Genomic DNA, 20559 nt, shown 5'->3' with positions numbered 1-20559 from the left:
ATCGCTCGTGATTTTCGCATGTCCCCGGTCCGCGACGTCCCGAGATGTGAACCCCGCGTTCTCCCGGCGTCCGCGGTCACGGTTCGACTTTATTGGTCACCTCAGACAGCAGGTGCGTTGCAGGCTACTATAGCTATGGATACAGTGCATTTCCAGAATTATTCAAGTCCGAGTCCTCCCTCTACAATACTCCCAATGGGTCTCGCGGTACATCTCTGCGCTCTGGCGCTGCCGACTCTTCGGCAGGCTTCCGACCTTGCCCTGCCAGAGGTGCCGTCGGCAGCGCCGGCCTGCTTGCACCCACACCGGCAGGAGGTCCTCTACGAGGTATGGTTGCAGGGGGTAGATAGCGCTGCGAGCTGGGAAGTGGTGGTGGCCGAATGGTCGAAGTTGCTGGACTGCTCGGTTCAGACGCCCCGCGAGGGATAGGCGGTGTTGGTGCAACAGGCGCAGGGATGGGAGCAGCTTCAGAAGACTGCACAGGTAGTCTCTGCGTGAAACTGGGATCCCGCCCATGAGCAGCAGCCGTTCTCCGCCTCCGCTCCTCCTCCCCATACAACCTCTCCTCGTCCAATTCGCTGGGCTTGCACCCGCCTTTCAGCAGAATATCCCGCACATACAACAGCGACTCCATCGCGTCCTGCTTTGCCTTCCGCTGCGCAACGTCCGTGACCGACCCCTCTGCGGCCGGCGCGCCGAGACCGCCCTGCTGCAGCGTGTATGCCACCCAGGCGAGCGACTCCCCCAATTTCTGGTTCGTCGCCTGTAGGTCGGCCATCGAATCCCGCTCGCCGTCGAAGCGCGGCGCGCGGGCTTCCCAAGGTGTTCGCGAACCCCGCGTGCGCTCGTCAAGCAGCGCAAATGAAGTCCCCGTCGGGGAAAGAGGTTGCCGTACGAGCGAAGAGAGCTCGGGGATGTTCTTCTGCGGAGATCAATCAGCGGCGATCCTAAGGAAGGAGGGGATCGTCGTTCTTACCTTGAGCTCGGAAACCGCACTCATGATGTTGTTGATTCCTAACCCTTCCCCACGCTCCATGAGTCCCTTCGCCAGCATTTCTGGTATGCCGAATTGCGATGCCGAACCCTGCCTCGCATGACCTCGCGGAGGCGCATGCGACGTCGCAGGACTCGCCCCAGAGTACGAGTTCGTTTTTGGCCTCCCTCGCGCAGGTCGTCGAGGAGGTGTAGGTGGTGGCTGGGGTACCTCGCTCGGTATACCCAGCATATTTCTATTTTGCATCATAATCGTCGCTCCTGTCGCCGGCGAGGGAGAAGACTGCAGCTCGATTGCCTGCTTGATGAGTAAGGACGTATGCAGAGATCCGTCGGCCAATATCGTTCGAGGGGGACTTGGGTATCGGAGAAGCGCAGTCAGTTGGCCACTATAGTCCGCGGGAATGACTTGAGAAGCATTGAGCTATAGATAGTAAACACCGACGGAAGATACTCACGTTCGTTTCGTATGCGGATGAGCATTGCTACGCATATCCATGGTGCTAGCTCCAACGTAGGGTCGTATGCAAACAGCCCGTCCCACAACCTCATCGCATCACCCAGAGGAAATTCGCGCGTAAACAAGAGTCGTAACCATCGACTGTTCGCTGAACGATCAACCTCGTTGTGGACAAGTCGTCTGTCCGGCCACTCACATTCCATATATCTGTGGCTCAATCCCCACACCCTGTATCTTACCCCACAACAGCGGATCAATCGAGCGGAGGAGAGTCGACTGGATGCGATTGCACGCCAGTACCACCGGGCTGACGTACGGCTTGAGCTCGAGCTTGCCGTTCGTGGGCGCCGGCTGGATTGGTGATGAGGCCAGCGAAGGCTCGCGCCATTCGTACCACTGCGAAGCGCCCCGCATTACAGCGCTAAACAACGCCCACGCGTCTGCAGCGACCCACGTCCGGGAGCATAGCTCGCGAAGAGTAGCGTCCTCAGTGGAGGCCGGCTCATCTTCAGGCAATGCGTCGAAGTCGACAGCATAGTAGATCGGTGCGAGGAGCTCGTGCATGCCTGTATATATGTGAGCAAGGTCGTGTTACGAGATGGAAGGCGCGCAACCTTGCCGATAGCCGATCTCTGGGTTGGTTGCACAGTAGAGAAAGAGGATGTCGGTGAGATGAGCTTGAACATCTGCATCGCGGAAGAAGTCGATTTCTGGGAACCTGGAGAGCGTGAACTATGGTTCAGTCGCGGAGGCTCAGCACGTACGTCCGCTCAACATCCTGCGCGATCGTCTTGCGAAGTTCCATAGATGCAAACCACTCCGTCCATGGGTTCTATATGGGATTAGTCTTCACACTTGAGTGAAGACGAAGCCTGAACGCACCTTATCATGCAAACTCAAGGGATTGTTCATCTCTAAGTTATCGACCTTCCTGGTCGTGCGCAACTCCGTCGTCGACCCTCCTGGCACGGTGAAGCCTTCTGCGTAGCCTCCATCTGGTGCTTTGAACTTTTCAAGCATGACGCGTACAAAGTCGCGTCTTGAGGTTCGAAGGCTGCCGATCGGAGGCTTCACTTCAAAACTGGCAGACGTATCCAGCGGCTCCTCTTGGTGCAGGAGGAATAACTAGACAATACTGAGTGACGGTGGAACAAGCACAATACTGTAGCGCACCTTCCATGCAAGACTCCTCCCTGCAACACATACCGAATTGCCCTGCTCATAGTCGAGCAATCGGTCAGCGATAGCGTTGTCCTTCAACTTCGCCAAGCTCGCTTTGGACTCGAATAGGCGCTGATATACATCCCTACCCGCTGATCAGTTATCAGAAGGCGCGTCTTCCTCGTGCACACTCACCTCAGGAGGCCTCGAGGCGCCCGAGGGTGACTCTCGTCCGCGACTGCCATTCGTCACAGTCCGTGTCAGAGAACAAAGCCAAGTCTAAACGGGGTTATGACGACGAGAGCCACGTGCTGGAAGCAAACGAATGTGACGTGACACTTTGCGTGATGGTTGATATCTGCCCTGCTCGGAGTCCGGACCTAACCTGCTTACCACCACCATGACCTGCCACGCCGCATCCATGCCTCGCTGCTTGGAGTCCTGATGGAGAGGCTATCTTATGAATACGCAACGTCTCGCCCATCTCTGGCTCTTGGTCTTATGCCTCGCTCACATTCATCTTGCCCTGCTTCCTTCGCGAGTTCGGCTGTATATCGATGCTCGGTACCGTGAACGTCGGGTTCCGCTCAGGACGGCGCGTGTCGGCTGCTTCCCGACAAGACCATCCGCTCTGGCATGCGCTCTCCCCAGCTTCGACCTGAACGGCATGCAATCCGTTGACAGATATCAGAAATCACGAAGCGGCTTAAACATGCTGCCCTACACAGAGTCTGTGCTTTCTGGCATAGTATGTTCGGACCGATCAACGAGAACGGGGAGGGTCATGCTCAATAGAGACCTGCCAACTTGATCGTCATAGAGCTTGACTCTCCTCCGCCTGTGACCCGGATGCAAAGCGCCCGACACCTGAACCCGCAATACCGACGCCGACTCGCACTGGACTGGACATGCGCTGAAACCATGCGCGCCCATCGCACGACGGAGTACCGACTTCTCTCTGCGGACGCCATAGCATCTGCGCAGCTGGGGCACGAGCCGTAGAGAATCCTAACACCGCCGACACGAACCTCACCTCGTCGGCCTCAGCCGCAATCTCGATCCGCACGTTTCCCCGGATCCGTGAGGTACGTTCTCCGCAAAGCCGAGTGATTGACAGGGTCAGATGTGTCCCCCGATGTGAAGTGCAATGCTCTTTTTCGTCCACAAGGGCGTGAGACCGTCGGAGGCGAGAAAACTCCTTTTCTGATAACCGAAACCGCACCATGCATAATCCAAGATCATACAGGAAGTACTACAGTAGGACATATCGGCGGCGCATAACAATCCGAGCAGCAAGTAAGTAAGGTAGGGTGGTATGTAAAGTACATCGGTCGGACGAAGTTGGATGGAGGAACACAAATTACAAGGGGCACAGTAGTAAGCTACACCCGAAGAAAGCAAGCTACATAGATATCCGGATAATCGCCAGCGATTTCTTTCTTTTTTGTAGGCAGTCCATTATTTCCAGGTGGGAGCAGCGTATGTTGACCACGACGTCGTTGCCTGCGGTTCCGATAGACCCCAATCCCCCGACCAGGGGATCGCCGAGCTCGCTGGAATTTCCGCCGTATACTGAGGGACGGGCTGCTGCTGCGAGACGGCGCGGAGGAAGTGGTTCATGCTGAAATCCATGTCAGGGTCGCCGACTTGTCGGAACACGGCGCTTGGGCTGGGGGAGACATCACCGCCGGACGACACCAGGCTGCCGCCCGGGGACACGTCCTGGCCCACGTCGGGCCAGACGTAGCGGTTGGGAGGGGTGTGGTAGCGCTCGTCGGAGAGCTGCGCGAGCAGGTGGCCCGGGGAACCGCTGTCTGACCTGGATGATCTGTCACTCTCACTTCTCCGCAGGTTGCGTTTGGCAAGCAGGTTCTCGAGGAAGCGGGAGTGTAGCGCAGGCGTATGCCGATCGTCCAACGCCACATCCTTCGAGCCGAGCACATCGATGAGGCGATTCACCAGCGACACGATGTCCTGCTGCTCGCTGTCACTGAGTAGTGGACGAAACTTGGGGCGCAGAAGCTAAAGGCCATCGTTAGTGAAAATGCCAGCGAAGTCAAAGGCCACTCACATTGATCAGGAAAGCGGCGGCGTATGACACGTAGATGAATTGGTCTTCTGGCGCGTAGCGCAGCTGGCGGGTGTAGTACAGACGATCCAACATGGTCTCGATGACCGTCTTCGCCGCATTGTAGGCGTCCTTGAACACCCTACAACTCCGCGTCAAGCCGGAAGCACCCTTCTTCATCATCTGCCGGACGCCAGTGGCGAGCATAGTCAAGCGCAAGTACGAGACCAGTCTGGGGAACGTCAGTGGAGTACATCTAGGTTGACTCGTGTACTTACAATGGGGTGAGGAGTATCCTGTATTGGCAGACCGCTGGTGGAGAATTAGGAAAGACCGTCCGTACAAAAAAGAAGCTCGCCTACAGTGTTGCTCGTAGATCTGCTGCCAAGAATACATGTCCTGTACTAGGCGCTCTGCGTGGTCGCACGTTGAGGCAACGGCGTCTCCTTCCTAAGATAGAGTATCAGTACAGCCGATGGCATCGTATAACGGCGCAATTCAGCTCACCTTCGTGAGCGCCTTCGAGCGCCACTCCCACACCAAGCGCAACGAGCTGATATAGCCGCACAGATGGACGTCGAAGGGCGTGTTCAGTGGTGACGTCTGCCACCAACTCGCTGATGTCCTCGCGAGGAAGTCGTCTGGAGAAATCATAGGCGGTTTGCCGAGCTGCACGGCCTGCGCTGCGTCGACGCAGTAGCAATTCAACCACACCCTGGTCCGATTGAGCTGCTCCCGGACGGGAAGATCCAGCGAGGGGGGACGGTCAAGCCCGAGTTCCTGGGCCATCCTGAACACGGATGAGCCCGAAGGCGCAACGAATTCACAGCCTATGCCTGCGCACCTGATAGCAACACCCAAAAACATCCAGCTACGGTCGTCGGCGTAGTTCTGCCGTTCGGTCAGCGGCTGACGCAGCCCCGGGTAAGCACCGACGTACTCTTTTCGGCGTCGGATACATGCCCAGTAGAAGGTACGCTGTCATGCGGTAAGACGCGAGGTCCAACCGTCATTAATCAGTTGAACTCACCCTGACAAGCGTCCACGCTTTTCAGCCCGTTGACCAGCGCATTCCCAGCCGCAGTACGCGCGAACCCAATGGCCAACTCGTACATGTGCCGCCGAGAATCGTCATACCTGCAGGCAAGACCACAGACTTGGAACGCAATCAGGATCGACCATCGTAGTGCCTCCGTCCATCGCACTCACCAACAGTGAAAAGAAACTTCGATGACGATGATCAGCGATCGGTCGAACTAGTTGCGAGCATATGGACTTACTGGACAAGACCATATCAGGTTCCCAGGGGTGTGCAGCTCGGGGTCCAGAATGGAGAAGAAGGGGTTGATTCGTTCGAAGAAGCTAATCGACAGTGAGCAGGGCCCTGCGGGTATAGCGCGGCGGCACCTACACGCGGAATAAATCCTGCACGTCCTGCGGATAGAGTTCACAATATCGGACGACATCAGGTGCCCTCAGAACGTTCGCGTCGCCTGCATGATGTATGTCAGCCGCGAAAGAAGCCCCGGATCACCACCGCGCGGCGTACCATGTGCGAAGTATGAGAGGCAGGCCATCTCGGCGGCGCCTTCGTCTCCTGTTGGCACCCATCTCGGACGGTGTACTCGTGCCTCGTAAGGTGAGAATTCTGCCAATACATGAGGACAACAGCTCTCATTGAACGCGCACGCCGTACCTGAGGGGTGGGATGAAGTGTGGCGCAGGTCAGGCTGGGCCCGCGCCATCCAGTCGCGTATCCGACCATCCTCTCGAATGCGGTCGAATCGCAGCAACAGGTCCTGTATCTCCATATCCTGGCTTTGGGCGCGCTGGATGAGCTCCTCGTGCGTCCTGGCATTCGGTAAGAACGGCTCGATAGAGAAGCTGATGGACTAACGGTGCAGGCTTGCGCTTTTTGCGAGTGCGAGCAAGGCAGTCGTAGTTGCCTGCGATGCATCTCTGACAGGCGGAGGCACCAGGACTGAACTCGCAGCGGACCTAGTAGACAACATTGAGTAGGATACGGCGCGAGGTAAGGGGCTAACTACCTTCAGCGACTTGCAATGGACACATGCACCAGACCTGTTCGGGGAATACGCGTGTCAGTTGAGACTCATGTTCGTAGATAATGTGCCACGGACGCCTTGGTCCCCGCGCGAGAGCGACCATAAGACTTGTTGATGAAGGGCTTGACATCCTCCTCCTCGGTATTCTCGGAGTCCAGTAGCCTGGCGGGGCGGAACGCGTCCGGGGTAGGGGCAGGCATGGAGGAAGAATACACTCGTCGTGACTGCTCGGAAGGAGGAGGAGACGGAGATGACATGGTCGCCGATGTTCGAACCAACATGGGAGATGACCGTGAGTAATGCACATCATAGGAGGATGCTGTTAGTGTCCAATCATTAAGAAGACGCGTGCAGCTTACCCGTACACAAGGATCGTCAGGGCCTCAGGAGAGGCGCAGCGGTAATGAGCTGGTGGGTTGGTCGCGCAAAACCTGGATAGGACAGGTAGCTTTGCTTATATACAGCGCGGGGAAGCTAGGTGGATGGAAGCCCACCTGTGACATGCCGAGGGGAAGCGGATTCTTAAGGCCCGTCAGAGCCCGTTCACCACGGCAGTGCAGCATGAGATCTTGATTGATATCGGTGATGGACGAGGCAGGATTACGGTTGGCTGGGCCGTGTTCCTGGGGCTATTGCTGGAATTCTATGCAGGTCCGATTGGGAAAACCAAAACCGCCCTACCGCGTTGTCAGTGAAGCAGATCATCTAGGATTGGATGGCCAAGAAATTCCCAGCGCTTACCGAGCCATTCAGTTTGGCGCCCACTGAGCTCGCACGACTGGTTCGCGGTCAAACCACTAATGAGGGCGAGAAGCCCTGGTGCACTGCTGCTCGTATAGCCATAACCCACTGACGACCTTCTGGCTGAAGTTCGTTTGGCCAGAACGACCAACCAGGCTCCTCCAGCACACGCAGTTTCTACCATCACCACTGAGTCAATACCAGGTCTAATTAATTAAGAATGCTGTAACTGACAGTACGGCGGATATACAGCCGCGCTATCGCGTATTTTCAGCAGGGGGAGCGAGGTGCTGGGCAGGAGGCGAGCCCATTTTACGATTTTCCTCGACAATACAAAGTGAGTTGCGAATGGGGCGAAACACCTGACGATACGACCTGATACGGCGGGCGCTCGTGGTCAATTCGCCCGATGGCCGGTGAAAGAGGAAGGGGAAAGGAACAACGGGACCAAATTGCGTGATCGATCTACCATCAATCGGCATCCACGCGGGCGACAGAACGTGGCGGCGGAAGCATATTCTGATTACTCCCGTCCAAGGCCAGCCAAAGGCATCCATTTAATGCTCGTTTGGATAGGAAAATAACGTGCAGTGTACGCTACAGCAGTGAGCCCATCCGCAGTGCGCGTGCGCTTCTGCGCGAGCATTTAGACTATCGGCGCTGCAGTCGAAGCAGGTGACTGTCCTATAAGCGGCACAGCTCTGTAGCGCGCTCAATTGCTGTGGCCAAACTTGCAATCATAGTTAGGTGCTGCCCCCACCGCGCCGGCGCCCAAATGCGCTATGTTATAGGGCTGTATAACTCGGTCAGTCGGGCCTGACTTCATGACAGGTCACCCGCTCTTCAGAGTAAATTCAGTGAGAACTCAGAATTTACTGCCACCGGCGCAGCCTGAGATACCTCCATAGGTTGTCAATTGAAGTAGTGGCTACTATCTCGATGCCGATGCGGAATCGCAATACGAAAGTGATGGAGAAGACGGCCTCCTGAGGAGTGGAAAAAACTGCAGTAGAGACTTCGTCAGAGACGTAACGGCTTCCGCGGAGCTCTGCCACCAGAATCGTCGCGTCCGCGCAAACTCCTTAAGGTGAAGCATCGTAAACAACGTCACCTTGGATGGTGCTAAGAGCGCCTTCGCGCTAAATCGCAGATCCTTAATCATTCGTAGCGGTCACTGATCCGTGCAGGCTTTGGCTCGCTACCAAACACGCACGGGATTCTTCGAGACATGTTCGCCGATCCAGTCTACTTCCCGGTTGGAATTGTGTCCCGCTCCGTCTGAAGGCACCCTCGCCTGAGGGTCCCAGAAGTTGAGAACGGACGAGAGTAGCCGTACTTCGTCGCGCCGCGAAGCATATGCGACGCGGGCAGTCCCCGTTGATTATCAGTTCAAGGACGGGAGCAAGCTGGCAAAGAAGCAGACAGTGAGCGCTCGAGGGGAGTCAGAAGAGACGCCGATCTGCATGGAGACACCTCTTAGCTCGCCGAGGCGGAGAAAACACACCAGCGAAAGATTGTAAGTCCAGGGCCCTTACACCCGCTAAATTAACTGAATTGACGGTGGCACTGTTAGCGTACAGAGGATGTCGAGTCCACGTAGCTATAGGGCGCACCTCTGGCAGTGGTTGTCGCCCCTCAGAAAAGCTCAGTACCTCAGTATGAGGCGAAACTCACCGTGACACAAATGAGCGCAGGTGGAATGTGGCTCTTGCATTTCTGAGCATACAATTGACCTCATATTGTTCATTCGATAGTCGACTCAGGACTGAAGTACTGCGGGTTAAGCTCAGCCGTACAGCCGACTGTGGGCGTGACTGCTTGCGGAATCCTGCCCCGAATTCGTCAGCTTCAACGCTTGCGAATGTGAGCCAACCGTACAGACGAGGAACACATGCCATTCCTCCTGAGTCGGAGACATATCAAGGTTCTCTCCGAAGCGCTCAGCGTCGGTGGGAGGCCGACCGGCCATACAACGGCGCAACTGACGCATGCCAATGGCCGCATGGAAAACCGTCAATCGGGCGACTTCGACGGTATCTAGATATGATCTATCAGTCAGGCCCCAGCATGCCGAAGCTAACATTGCGCACCCGCGTCACTTCCATCCTCGTGGGGTCCTCCGTGTGTGCCCGTTCGGAGAATGCCGTGCGTGTCGTGGGTATGGCGCTAAGGTCGGATGAGAAGCGGAGGCCAATGTCCTGGGTTCTGACTTCCGAGCCCTCGCCCGTCTGTGAACGAGCTTTGGCCCTAGAAAACCTTCCCTTGCTGTTCTGGTGATAGATGAGTATGCCGATATGCACGGCATAGACATGCGACCCTTTCCTGAATTTAAACGAAAATAACTGCATTGCGAAGGCAATTTACACTCGACCAATGAAACGCACGGTCACGGTACGGCCTCCCGAGGTTCGACACGATCCCCTGGCGTTCCCGCAAGTGGGCCTCTTACCTGGAAACCTCCCTCGCACGGGCAAATATGGTGAACAGAAGCGACCAGGCCCACGCAGAAACCCGGGCGGACGACAGGCGCCCAAGACGCGACACAACTGTAGGCTTCAAGTGGGATCGGTCAGCATGATGTTCCGAGGAGCCGCGGCCCACCACTGGGCGCTGCGCACTCAGAGCTATTTCTTGCAACCAAGTACGACATTCGTCTGGACGACGATTACTGCAGTCAATTGGAGGAAGCTCTCCAGCAATACAAAAAGAGGAATGTACGTGCCTTACCACCGACTGTGAGTCCAGGTGATGATTTAGTGAGCAGCGACTCACCTCTTCTTTATCTGACATCGGAGGTCAAAGATGTTTGCCCAGAGTCAGACAAGACGTTTACAAGCCTCTCAAGACGCTGGGCACCCGAATTGATAAAAATTTTGGGACGACGAACTTCAGCGGGGCTGTGAGCTGCATGCGAGTCTGAAATCCGAGGCGCAACACTGATCGCGTTGACAGAAGTTGAATACATAAGACACGCCTTGAAGGCTTTGCGCGCTGGAGCCGCGCTGACCGCATCGCACAAGATGTCCGAAGGCCGACATACAGGCGTAGCCCAGGTCGAGGCGACGTACGATTACAAAGAGGAGTCCTGTGATGCACGATACTTCTCAGGGGCTCCCAAGCTTGTGGTACTCTTGCCATAGAGGCAGACGCGGAGGAAGGCGCTATGTCGGACCAAGATGCACGGAAGCGAGCATTCATTCAAAGCAAGTCACCAAGGTGCAAGCTCGCTGAGATGTTCGTTTCGAGGAGGCGTAGCAGCAGCCTGCGACGGACGATGCGGACGACGATGAGGAGGACAAGTCCTGTGTTGACTGTTGTTGCGCGAAGGCCCTCAAGTGTTCGCCCGTGACGAGCCGTCACGCGCCTCCCCGAAACCACAGCTGATCGATTCGCACAACGCGCCCAACATCACCGCCGACGACGGCCACATACTTTCTACATCGTCGTTGGCATCGTCGAACCGTTGCATGACCCATCATGAAGAGTCTCAAGAAATCTTTTGTGCGTCGTCGCCATTTTATCGCCAAAGTCATGACTGACACGCTGTCCATAATCCAGCTCAAAAAGACCTCCCAGGATTCGACGGGTTCGAAGAATAAGGAGTCCAAATCATCCTCTTCGTCGTCATTTGGCGGCTCCGCGTCGTCCGCAGCCAGTGCCGCTCCGCCTCCACCGCCCAAGCCGCATCCGCAGCAAAGCACCAACGGCTCAAGCGCGAGTTCTGTGCACTCGCTGACCTCTGCGTCATCTGCTGCATCGTCAACGCGCTCTGGCTCTCCTGCAAGCGCATCCTCTATTGGTAGCGGTCGTCATGGAGGTGAAGGGGCCGTTTCCCCTCCCATTGTGGTTGTCAGCCCCGATGCTGCTGGAGACGGACATCGCTTGGCGGCTGGCGGCAAGGACGCGGCTGGTCCCGGAGGTGCAGCCACCCCGCCTCGCAACACGACTCTGAACAGACTCCGCGCCGGTCCCAAGGACACGATCCCGATGGTGGGCAAGCCGCCGAGGAAGCAGAGGAGCAGTCGCTTCGTTGTGACGGAGAAGGTCGAGATTGAGCGGCTTCCCGCCTTTGCTGGTGCGTCGATAAGGCACGGGACTCTGTGCTCGCAACTAATGAAGGAACAGAGACGCCGCCGAGTGAGCGTCCGAGTCTCTTTGTCCGGAAGCTGCACCAATGCCGCGTCCTGTTCGACTTCAATGACGCTAGCGCCGAACTTCGTGGCAAGCAGATCAAGGCGCAAACTCTTCACGAGATGCTGGAATACATCACTACCCAGCGCGGTGTGATTACGGAGAACGTATACCCTGAGGTGGTCAACATGGTATGTGTCTTTGCCATCGACCACCTCCGCGTCACATATCGCCCTTCCAGTTTGCAACCAACCTCTTCCGCTCCATACCCCCGCCCGTAAACCCTACCGGCGACGCGTTCGACCCTGAAGAGGACGAACCTGTGTTGGAGCTTGCCTGGCCGCATCTCCAAATTGTCTACGAATTCTTCCTGCGCTTCGTCGAAAGCCCGGACTTCAATACGAACCTGGCCAAACGCTACATCGACCAGTCATTCGTTCTGAACTTGCTCGAGCTCTTCGACTCGGAAGACCCACGCGAGCGTGACTTCCTGAAGACGACGCTTCACCGAATTTACGGCAAGTTCCTCAACTTGCGCGCGTTCATTCGGCGCTCAATCAACAACGTCTTCTTCCACTTTGTCTACGAGACGGAGCGCCACAACGGTATCGCAGAGCTCCTCGAAATCCTCGGCTCCATCATCAACGGCTTCGCGTTACCACTCAAGGAGGAACACAAAATCTTCCTGACACGCGTGCTCCTACCTCTGCACAAGGTCAAGTCGCTGTCGCTTTATCACCCACAACTCGCATATTGCGTGGTCCAGTTCCTCGAGAAGGACCCTGGGCTCGCGGAGGAAGTCATGCTCGGTCTGCTCAAGTTCTGGCCGAAGGTCAACTCGCCCAAGGAGGTCATGTTCTTGAACGAGGTGGAGGAGGTCCTCGACGTCACGGACCCCGCGGAATTCCAGAAGATCCAGGTCCCGCTGTTCCACCAGCTCGCCAGGTGCATCAACAGCCAGCACTTCCAAGTCGCCGAGCGTGCGCTTCTGTATTGGAACAACGAGTACGTTGTGAACCTCATGAGCGACAATCTGCCCGTCATCCTGCCCATCGTCTTCCCGGCTTTGTACACGAACTCGCGGAGCCACTGGAATAGGTGAGAACGCGTTTACAGCTGCACTGTCACCATCTGACGGCGCGCAGGACCATCCACGGCATGGTGTACAACGCTCTTCGACTCTTCATGGAGATCAACCCGGAACTGTTCGACGAATCGATGCGGCAATATCGCCAGAAGAAGATTGAGTACGTTGTATCTCGTCGAAGCTGTTGAACGTGTGACTGACGTCTGCCTTGCGTCACAGGGAACAACGCGCTGCCGTTCAGCGCTACGAGGCTTGGCAAAAGCTGCGCGATATCGCTGTCAAGAACGCTGGCGGGAAGCTGCCTGAAGGATACAAGGACATTCCTCACCCTCCGCCGCCCCCGCCGCCAGCCGTCGAGGACCAAGACATCATGGAACTTTCGATGGAGCTCAACGCGGCGACTATCGATGACGTTTCTGACTTGGATGAGTCTGGGATGGAGCGCATACCGACGGCAGACCCTGGTCTCGAGGTAGAAACGCACGTTTCCTTGGGCGTCCACCACTGACAAGAGCTGTTCATCATAGGGTCAGGTACCTGACAGCCCTGGATTGGGAGGCGCAGCGGGCCAACATGTGCGGAGGCGAAGCGTTCTACCAGGTTCGTTGCCGCTTGTCTTCCGTATTTTCCAGAGCTTACTGTGGCGTCGTCAGTTGACCCGACCGTTATTCGGGATTTGCAAGCGCACCGGAGCCTTGACGACACGGTGCCATCCAGGGAAGGCCACTAACTGGGTGTATCTTGTAAGCGTCAGACGCGAGCCGTACCATCCAGTGCATATACATATATCCATTTTATACTCCTTTCGAGCAGTACATATTCGACTCTTCGTGGTACCCTGTCGCTATCGTCTCAGTCTCACCGGCTTGCTGGATTGTAAACGCGCTCTGAGTTCGCTCGTAGTACCCATCACATTCCTTGACTTTCTGCCTGTCGCCTGCACGTGTAGCGCCCGCCGTTTCGCCCTGTTCCTTAGAAGAAATGCCATGAACGCTGAGCGGAGCTCGAGGCGCTGCCTGCCACCGTCTGGGAGGCCGCACGAACGACCTGGAAGCGAGGTGAATTGTGGCGAAACACATGGAAAGGACGAAAGGTTGCCAAAAGCGGACGACAAACGGGATTGACGTGATTATCCACGTGACTTTGAGGCGAATCTTCTTCAACCTTCTGTATTGTTCTCGGACGTCGATTGGGATATATAGGCCGGCCGAAAAATGGGGGCTCCTCAGAATTTGCATCTTCACTTCCACTTCCACTTCCACTTCCACTCTTCTGCGATCTCCCATCGCGCTCTCCATTCGCAATGTCTTCCTCAAAAGCTGTCGGCATTGACCTGGGCACCACCTACTCTTGCGTCGGTGTCTGGCAAAATGACCGTGTCGAGATCATTGCCAACGACCAGGGTAACCGCACGACCCCGTCCTACGTCGCCTTCACCGACTCTGAGCGTCTCGTCGGTGACGCGGCGAAGAACCAGGTCGCGATGAACCCGCACAACACGTACGTCCCGCTTGCCACCCGGCGCTTATTCGATCGCTAACTTCTGTTCAGGGTGTTCGACGCCAAGCGCCTCATCGGCCGCAAGTTCAGCGACCCCGAGGTTCAGGCGGACATGAAGCACTTCCCGTTCAAGATCATCGACAAGGCTGGCAAGCCCTACATCCAGGTCCAGTACCGCGGAGAGACCAAGGAATTCGTATGTGGCCCCGATCTTTCATTTTATGGCTCCGATCTAACTGATTTTGTAGTCCCCTGAGGAGATCTCCTCCATGGTCCTCGGCAAGATGCGCGAAGTTGCTGAGTCGTACCTCGGTACCACCATCAACAACGCCGTCGTCACCGTCCCCGCCTACTTCAACGACTCTCAGCGTCAGGCCACGAAGGATGCCGGTACCATCGCCGGTCTCAACGTCCTCCGTATCATCAACGAGCCGACCGCTGCTGCCATCGCCTACGGCCTCGACAAGAAGGTGACTGGCGAGCGGAACGTCCTCATCTTCGATCTCGGTGGAGGCACTTTCGATGTGTCCCTGCTGACGATCGAAGAGGGTATCTTCGAGGTGAAGGCCACCGCCGGTGACACTCACCTCGGTGGTGAGGACTTCGACAACCGTCTCGTCAACCACTTCGTTCAGGAGTTCAAGCGCAAGAACAAGAAGGGTAAGTTTTCCTCATTGTTTGCACATCGGCGTCGATCTAACATACTCTTCAGATCTCTCCTCGAACCCGCGTGCCCTCCGTCGCCTGCGCACTGCTTGCGAGCGTGCCAAGCGCACCCTCTCCTCCGCCACCCAGACCTCCATCGAGATCGACTCGCTCTACGAGGGCATCGACTTCTACACCTCCCTCACCCGTGCTCGCTTCGAGGAGTTGTGCCAGGACTTGTTCCGCAGCACGCTCGAGCCCGTCGAGAAGGTTCTCCGGGACTCGAAGATCGACAAGTCGAACGTCCACGAGATCGTCCTCGTCGGTGGCTCGACCCGTATCCCGCGCATCATGAAGCTCGTGTCGGACTTCTTCAACGGCAAGGAGCCCAACAAGAGCATCAACCCCGACGAGGCCGTCGCCTACGGTGCCGCCGTCCAGGCCGCCATCCTCTCCGGCGACACGTCCGAGAAGACCCAGGACCTCCTCCTCCTCGATGTCGCGCCGCTCTCGCTCGGTATCGAGACCGCCGGTGGTGTCATGACCCCGCTCATCAAGCGCAACACCACCGTCCCTACGAAGAAGTCCGAGACCTTCTCGACGTACTCCGACAACCAGCCGGGTGTGCTCATCCAGGTCTACGAGGGTGAGCGTGCGCGCACGAAGGACAACAACCTCCTCGGCAAGTTCGAGCTCTCCGGCATCCCGCCTGCGCCGCGTGGTGTTCCTCAGATCGAGGTCACCTTCGACATCGACGCCAACGGTATCCTCAACGTCTCCGCCTCCGACAAGACCACCGGCAAGTCGAACCGCATCACCATCACCAACGACAAGGGCCGCTTGTCGAAGGAGGAGATCGAGCGCATGGTCTCGGACGCCGAGAAGTACAAGGGTATGTCTATTCCTTCCTCTTGCTATCCGACTTGTTACTGACTACTTCTCTAGCTGAGGACGAGGCTGCCGCCAACCGCATCCAGGCCAAGAACGCGCTCGAGTCGTACTCGTACAACCTCCGCAACACCTTGAACGAGGAGAAGGTTGCCGAGAAGCTCGAGGCCGGCGACAAGGCGAAGCTCGAGACCGCCATCAACGAGACCATCACCTGGCTCGACAACTCGCAAGAGGCGTCCGAGGAGGAGTACAAGGACCGCCAGAAGGAGCTCGAGGGTGTCGCCAACCCGATCATGCAGAAGCTGTACGGCGCTGCTGGCGGTGCACCGGGTGGCTTCCCTGGCGGCGCTGCTCCGGGCGGCTTCCCTGGTGGTGCGCCTGGCGCGTCCGAGGAGGGCCCGTCCGTCGAGGAGGTCGACTAAGCGCCTCGCCGTGCTCGGGTCTTGGTCTCGTTCTTCTTGTGCTGTCTTGGGTTGCGCGCTTTCCGTTGTTTTTGTAGCTTAGTGATTTTCACGCATGCTTTACGCGGACTAACGCCAACGTAATGTTCTGAGTTATTTACCAATTGTACGATAGAGCAATGCATTTTCTCGCATCATCCTCGTTGTCTGATCATGAAGTCTATGTTGTCTACTCTGGTTCAAGTAAAGGTAAGGACACTTCTTGAAGTTGTTTGCACTCTCGAAGGCGACGTTGTTGTATTGACATCGCGTTGTGGGCGAAGACTGACCAGCGAAGTTGTGCTGGACGAAGGCATTGTTCTCTTCGAAAGTCTTTGTAACGTCGCTCAGGAGATCGCGAAGATGCGTCCGTCGATGAGAGGGAAGCACATTCATTGCCAACGTCCCAAGCGATATCCACTATCTTGTGGCAATCAGCGCGTAGGTGATCATACGCGCTTCCGCCAGTGGGTTTGTCGCGCGAACACGCGCCTATTGTATGTAAATGGGCGGGCAGTTTACGGCTCGCAATGAGTCACTAGCAGCTCGTCGGGCCTCGGTACATGGGAATTTTGTAGGCAAAGGGGCCAGATTACGAGGGGGAACGAGCGCTGAGGATGAGACGGTCGGCGACGGCGATGGGATGGGCGCGCGGCGCGTCGTGAACGGATCCCGTGACCGCGATTGCGCAGTTGGCAAGCGAACGTCGATCAACCCGATGCGTTGGCAGGGACGGTTGCCATCTTGGGCGTGCTCTCCGCACTCACTTCCTCTCATCTTCCATCGTGCGCCATGGCCGGTGAGTCGTCTGCTGTTTGCTATCTCGCCGACATCGTCGCTGACATCCCCGCCAGCCATCTACGCAGTGTATACTTCTCCGAACCACCCGCCGATACCCAACCATCTCCCCACGCTCATCGTCACTCCTCATGGCCAGCCCTCCAATATCCTCTACTCGTATCTGCATACCAACTTCAACTCGGAAAACTACCTCTTGACCCCTTCGCCGCAGGGCGATCTCTGCGTCGCGAAGCTTTTTCCGCCCCGCAAAGACGCACCGGGCAAGGGGTCTGCGTCCGATCCTGGCCACGGCGGTTCGCCCAACTCCCGCGTCGTCCGCTGCGAAGCATCGCGCAATCTCAAGTGGTCCATCGCCAACACGGGCGTCATATCGCCCATCTACAAACTCTCCCTCCCCTCGCCCGACTCGCCGGATCTACCGCTCTTCCAAATATCCAAACCCAACCCGAACGCCGCATTCTGGAGCATGTTCTATTTCGCCTACGCGGGCCACAATATACCCCCGAAGCGCATCGAGTTTGGCAAGATCCAGAAAAACCCGCCGGGCCCGAACGGCGGTGGCACGAGGATCAGCATCACCGGCAAGACGCCGGAGGAGAAGGCGGTCTGGCAGACGCTCGGGGAGGGCAACGAGGACTGCGTGGAATGGGTTGTGTTGTGCGCTGCGCTAAATTTGCTCGAGTGCGTTCCTGTCTCGTCGCTATCCGCACGCTGCTGATTGACACTTCCCGCAGCGACGAGATTATGAAGGCCGCCGAGAAGAACGGGCCCGCGCCCGCGCCCACGCCCGTCAGCCTCCGCGACCCCGGACCCACTCCTGCGCCAGGCGCGCACCCGCCGCCTGGGCCTGGAGGACGTGGCGGGCCTCCTCCCGGCCGTGGGGGGCCGCCGCCTATGGGCCCGCCGCACGGCGCGCCACATGGGGGACCACCTCACGGGGGGCCTCCAGGACCTGGGCGTCCTGGTCCGCCGCCGCACGCCCACAGCCTGCCGCCAGGCGGCCGTGGCTTTCCTCCACAGGGACCCCCTGGCGGACCTCACCCACACGGGCATATGGGAGGCCCTCACCCGAGCGGCCCGCCGATGGGGCGTGGAGGCTACCCGCCAAACCCCATGCGCGGCGCGCCAGGCATCCAGATGCCCATGAGAGGCGGACCGCCTCCCCGGGGTGGTGGCCCGCCCCCGCAAGCGCGGCGGTTCTGAGTAGCGCCGCGCACAGGCGTCGCTGAGCAAGTGCGATGCTTCTGAGCGAGCACCGCGGCTCTGAGAAACGCCATGCACAGGGCTGCGCCCACTTCTTCTGTACATCACCTATCTCTCGGACACCGTCTGTTCTCTGTCTCTTTGGGTTACCAACTCCGTTTCTTTGGGTTACTTGGTCGCCTTCATCTTTCAATAGCTCAGCTTCACCGCCTTGAGCTCAGCTCCCTTCACTTCCCATAGCTCTCGTTGTTGCTATCTGCCTGCCGAGTTCTGCGCGGACAGGACGTGAGCCCCGTTGGAATGGGCGCTGGCCGGCTCCCGCGTGGACGGGCATTGACACTATCGATATCATCATCTCTCGTCGTCTCAGTATACCTGACTGTCGCTGGTAGGCCGAATGTCGTGCTCTGGGTATCGCTTAGGCTGTCGACGTTGTTGCTCCAGTGGCAGACGTAGTCGGATCCAGCGAACGGTCTCGTACGTAGCCATGAATCAGTTGAATGTTTTGCGTGTTGTACACTACATTTGAACGTACAAAGTACACTACATTTCTCTCGGTTCAGACAGTTGCTACGTTTCTTGTTGTTATATATCATGGCGACGATACCAAAGAAGACCCTTCGCTCGATACCAAAGACGATCCTTCGCACCCTCATGCAGGAGACGCATGGGCGTTCCCTCTCACCACCGCTCCTTCCTACGACTATACGCTAGCCCAGGCGAATCGGTGATACCGTCTGCTTCCTATACTGATACTTCAATCGACTCGTAATGATAGCGGCGTGGTGTGAGGCGTCTCGGACACCTCAGCGAGCTGCCGAGGTGGGAAGTCCGTCTTGTTTGGCCTGGTTATGGTTCGCCGCTCGGCAATCTCCGAGGGAGGACATGCCGAGCCTGTGACTCTGCCTCCGACGGCGAACATCCAACGGGCCTCCTCCGTGCTGTTGTTCTACTTCGGGCGGTCCAGCGGAGGGCTTTTCATTGACGTGAAGCTCCTTGCATCATCAATTTTGTGGGCTTACCAAGGCTAAACTTGTCCGGCCGACGGAATACGCATACGGAGCTGACGCGCGTGCCCTCGGCTTGGTAAGTTCACTTCGATATAAGGATGCTCACTAGCGCTCACTTGGCCATGATCTTCATCCTTGGGGGTTCCTTGGGTGCTCTATACGTCTGATCCTTCTCCGTGGTCCTAGAGCATATACTGCTTCCTGTCTCGATGTTGCACTCTTCGGCCTTCGCAGCGGCGCGCGGTGCGTTCGCGCATGCGGCTACGTCCCCAGCGCCATCGAGTTCTATGCGCTCCCTGTATTCTTGCGCCTCGCGCACCCTCAGCGCCAGCCGGCCGATGGTATCTGACCCGCGGCGCATCGCGCTAACTTGGCCGCTACCGGTACCGCCAGCGTCGTGCTTCGCCACCTCCGCGAAGGCGGGCCACCACCATCACCATCATCATCACCACCACACCGACCCGCGGGACCCGAAATCGGACGAATCGATCCCCCACTGGTCCTACTGGCACTCACGATGGAGGGGGAACCCTTGGGTCGAGTCGTGGTGGGGGCACTGGCACGCCCGGCACGCGATGAAGAAGGCGTACTATCGTAGCATGTACGCGCGCGGGTGCCCAATGACGCCGGCTTTCTGGTGGAATATGGGGATGCCTGAGGGTGCTGGGGCAGAGGCAGGGGGAGCGAAACCAGGAAGGCAGGCAGATCTGGACGCGAAGCACGATGCGAAGGAGGCGCACATGGAGATGCGGGGCAGTCGATGGGGCGGTCGATGGGGACACAGGTTAGTCTACTCTTTCCATTTCGCACCGCTCAACGAAGTCACCACTTCGTCCAGACACCGCGGTCGCGACTTCGACGGCTATGGCTCCTCTCGCTGGCCACACCGCTTCGGAAAACACTTCGGTCGTCGCGGCCCCCGCTTCATCCCCTTCTTCTTTCTCTCTATCCCCTTCCTGTTCTGCGTCCCATTCTTCTTCCCGGCCTTCATATTCTTGCTCGCTGCACCGTTCATGTTCATCATGAGCATTCCCATTATCATGCTGCACTTTTTCCTGGACATTCTCTTTTGGATCTTCTGAGCATCGTGTATCAGTACCACTGTCCTTCATTGTTTTCTTTTCAAGCCGTGTATCGAAAGCTATATTTTGATGAATTCAACTCATCAGTGTCCCTGTCATACCGGGAATGTCTGGACGTTAGCAGATGGTAGACAGCGTCAACAGGAGACTGTTCACCCAAGGTGTGCTACGCAATATGAAGGCCAGCACGGACCTCAAAAGCGGGGTGTAGCACGACGCGGTGGTTGAACCTCAGCCTCGGCAAATGCCGACCTCTGATGTGGCATGCACGGTCGTCACC

At 57.4% G+C, this 20559-nt stretch overlaps 8 protein-coding genes across 8 annotated transcripts; 6 read left to right on the top strand and 2 right to left on the bottom strand.

The window, feature by feature from the left end:
- Window positions 1-15: 15 nt before the first annotated feature.
- On the bottom strand, window positions 16-2994 carry SCHCODRAFT_02561314 (RabGAP/TBC). The gene is made up of 9 exons (XM_050343765.1): window positions 2810-2994; window positions 2627-2759; window positions 2336-2578; window positions 2218-2285; window positions 2068-2171; window positions 1650-2019; window positions 1452-1594; window positions 977-1401; window positions 16-922 (listed from the first exon to the last, which is right to left on the bottom strand). The coding sequence occupies exons 1-9, from the start codon at window positions 2857-2859 to the stop codon at window positions 182-184; spliced, it is 2277 nt and encodes a 758-aa protein (XP_050202829.1). The 5' UTR covers window positions 2860-2994; the 3' UTR covers window positions 16-181.
- Window positions 2995-3800: 806 nt separating this feature from the next.
- SCHCODRAFT_02605931 (uncharacterized protein) lies at window positions 3801-7144 on the bottom strand. The gene is made up of 17 exons (XM_050344191.1): window positions 7108-7144; window positions 6824-6972; window positions 6731-6764; window positions 6580-6680; window positions 6379-6533; window positions 6232-6330; window positions 6094-6175; window positions 5963-6044; window positions 5892-5907; window positions 5713-5838; window positions 5623-5660; window positions 5527-5573; window positions 5190-5472; window positions 5045-5132; window positions 4961-4994; window positions 4686-4914; window positions 3801-4636 (listed from the first exon to the last, which is right to left on the bottom strand). Exons 2-17 carry the CDS (start codon window positions 6946-6948, stop codon window positions 4073-4075), a joined length of 2103 nt encoding a protein of 700 aa, XP_050202828.1. The 5' UTR covers window positions 6949-6972; window positions 7108-7144; the 3' UTR covers window positions 3801-4072.
- Window positions 7145-8717: 1573 nt separating this feature from the next.
- On the top strand, window positions 8718-9089 carry SCHCODRAFT_0105731 (uncharacterized protein; the record flags this gene model as incomplete). Its single annotated transcript, XM_003035172.2, has 4 exons — window positions 8718-8744; window positions 8797-8913; window positions 8970-9005; window positions 9063-9089. 4 exons carry the CDS (start codon window positions 8718-8720, stop codon window positions 9087-9089), a joined length of 207 nt encoding a protein of 68 aa, XP_003035218.1.
- A 1807-nt stretch (window positions 9090-10896) lies between these two features.
- SCHCODRAFT_02605926 (protein phosphatase 2A regulatory B subunit) lies at window positions 10897-13748 on the top strand. Its single transcript, XM_003035173.2, has 8 exons — window positions 10897-10990; window positions 11048-11564; window positions 11615-11811; window positions 11862-12718; window positions 12766-12867; window positions 12927-13179; window positions 13235-13307; window positions 13361-13748. Exons 1-8 carry the CDS (start codon window positions 10967-10969, stop codon window positions 13435-13437), a joined length of 2100 nt encoding a protein of 699 aa, XP_003035219.1. The 5' UTR covers window positions 10897-10966; the 3' UTR covers window positions 13438-13748.
- Window positions 13749-13955: 207 nt separating this feature from the next.
- SCHCODRAFT_02605924 (heat shock protein HSS1) lies at window positions 13956-16341 on the top strand. Its single transcript, XM_003035174.2, has 5 exons — window positions 13956-14207; window positions 14259-14403; window positions 14456-14867; window positions 14920-15744; window positions 15798-16341. The coding sequence occupies exons 1-5, from the start codon at window positions 14011-14013 to the stop codon at window positions 16163-16165; spliced, it is 1947 nt and encodes a 648-aa protein (XP_003035220.1). The 5' UTR covers window positions 13956-14010; the 3' UTR covers window positions 16166-16341.
- Window positions 16342-16975: 634 nt separating this feature from the next.
- On the top strand, window positions 16976-18187 carry SCHCODRAFT_02695012 (uncharacterized protein; the record flags this gene model as incomplete). Its single annotated transcript, XM_050346871.1, has 3 exons — window positions 16976-16982; window positions 17038-17665; window positions 17719-18187. 3 exons carry the CDS (start codon window positions 16976-16978, stop codon window positions 18185-18187), a joined length of 1104 nt encoding a protein of 367 aa, XP_050202827.1.
- Window positions 18188-18687: 500 nt separating this feature from the next.
- On the top strand, window positions 18688-18918 carry SCHCODRAFT_02482716 (uncharacterized protein; the record flags this gene model as incomplete). Its single annotated transcript, XM_003035176.2, has 1 exon — window positions 18688-18918. The coding sequence occupies one exon, from the start codon at window positions 18688-18690 to the stop codon at window positions 18916-18918; it is 231 nt and encodes a 76-aa protein (XP_003035222.1).
- A 617-nt stretch (window positions 18919-19535) lies between these two features.
- On the top strand, window positions 19536-20279 carry SCHCODRAFT_02482182 (uncharacterized protein; the record flags this gene model as incomplete). Its single annotated transcript, XM_003035177.2, has 1 exon — window positions 19536-20279. One exon carries the CDS (start codon window positions 19536-19538, stop codon window positions 20277-20279), a length of 744 nt encoding a protein of 247 aa, XP_003035223.1.
- Between the last annotated feature and the right edge of the window lie 280 nt (window positions 20280-20559).

The sequence above is a fragment of the Schizophyllum commune genome (assembly GCF_000143185.2).
Source record: "Schizophyllum commune H4-8 unplaced genomic scaffold SCHCOscaffold_1, whole genome shotgun sequence".
In the NCBI taxonomy this organism is placed as follows: Eukaryota; Fungi; Basidiomycota; class Agaricomycetes; order Agaricales; family Schizophyllaceae; genus Schizophyllum; species Schizophyllum commune.
The sequence above is the reverse complement of the archived record's forward strand: the minus strand, read 5'-3'. Positions and strand labels throughout refer to the sequence as shown.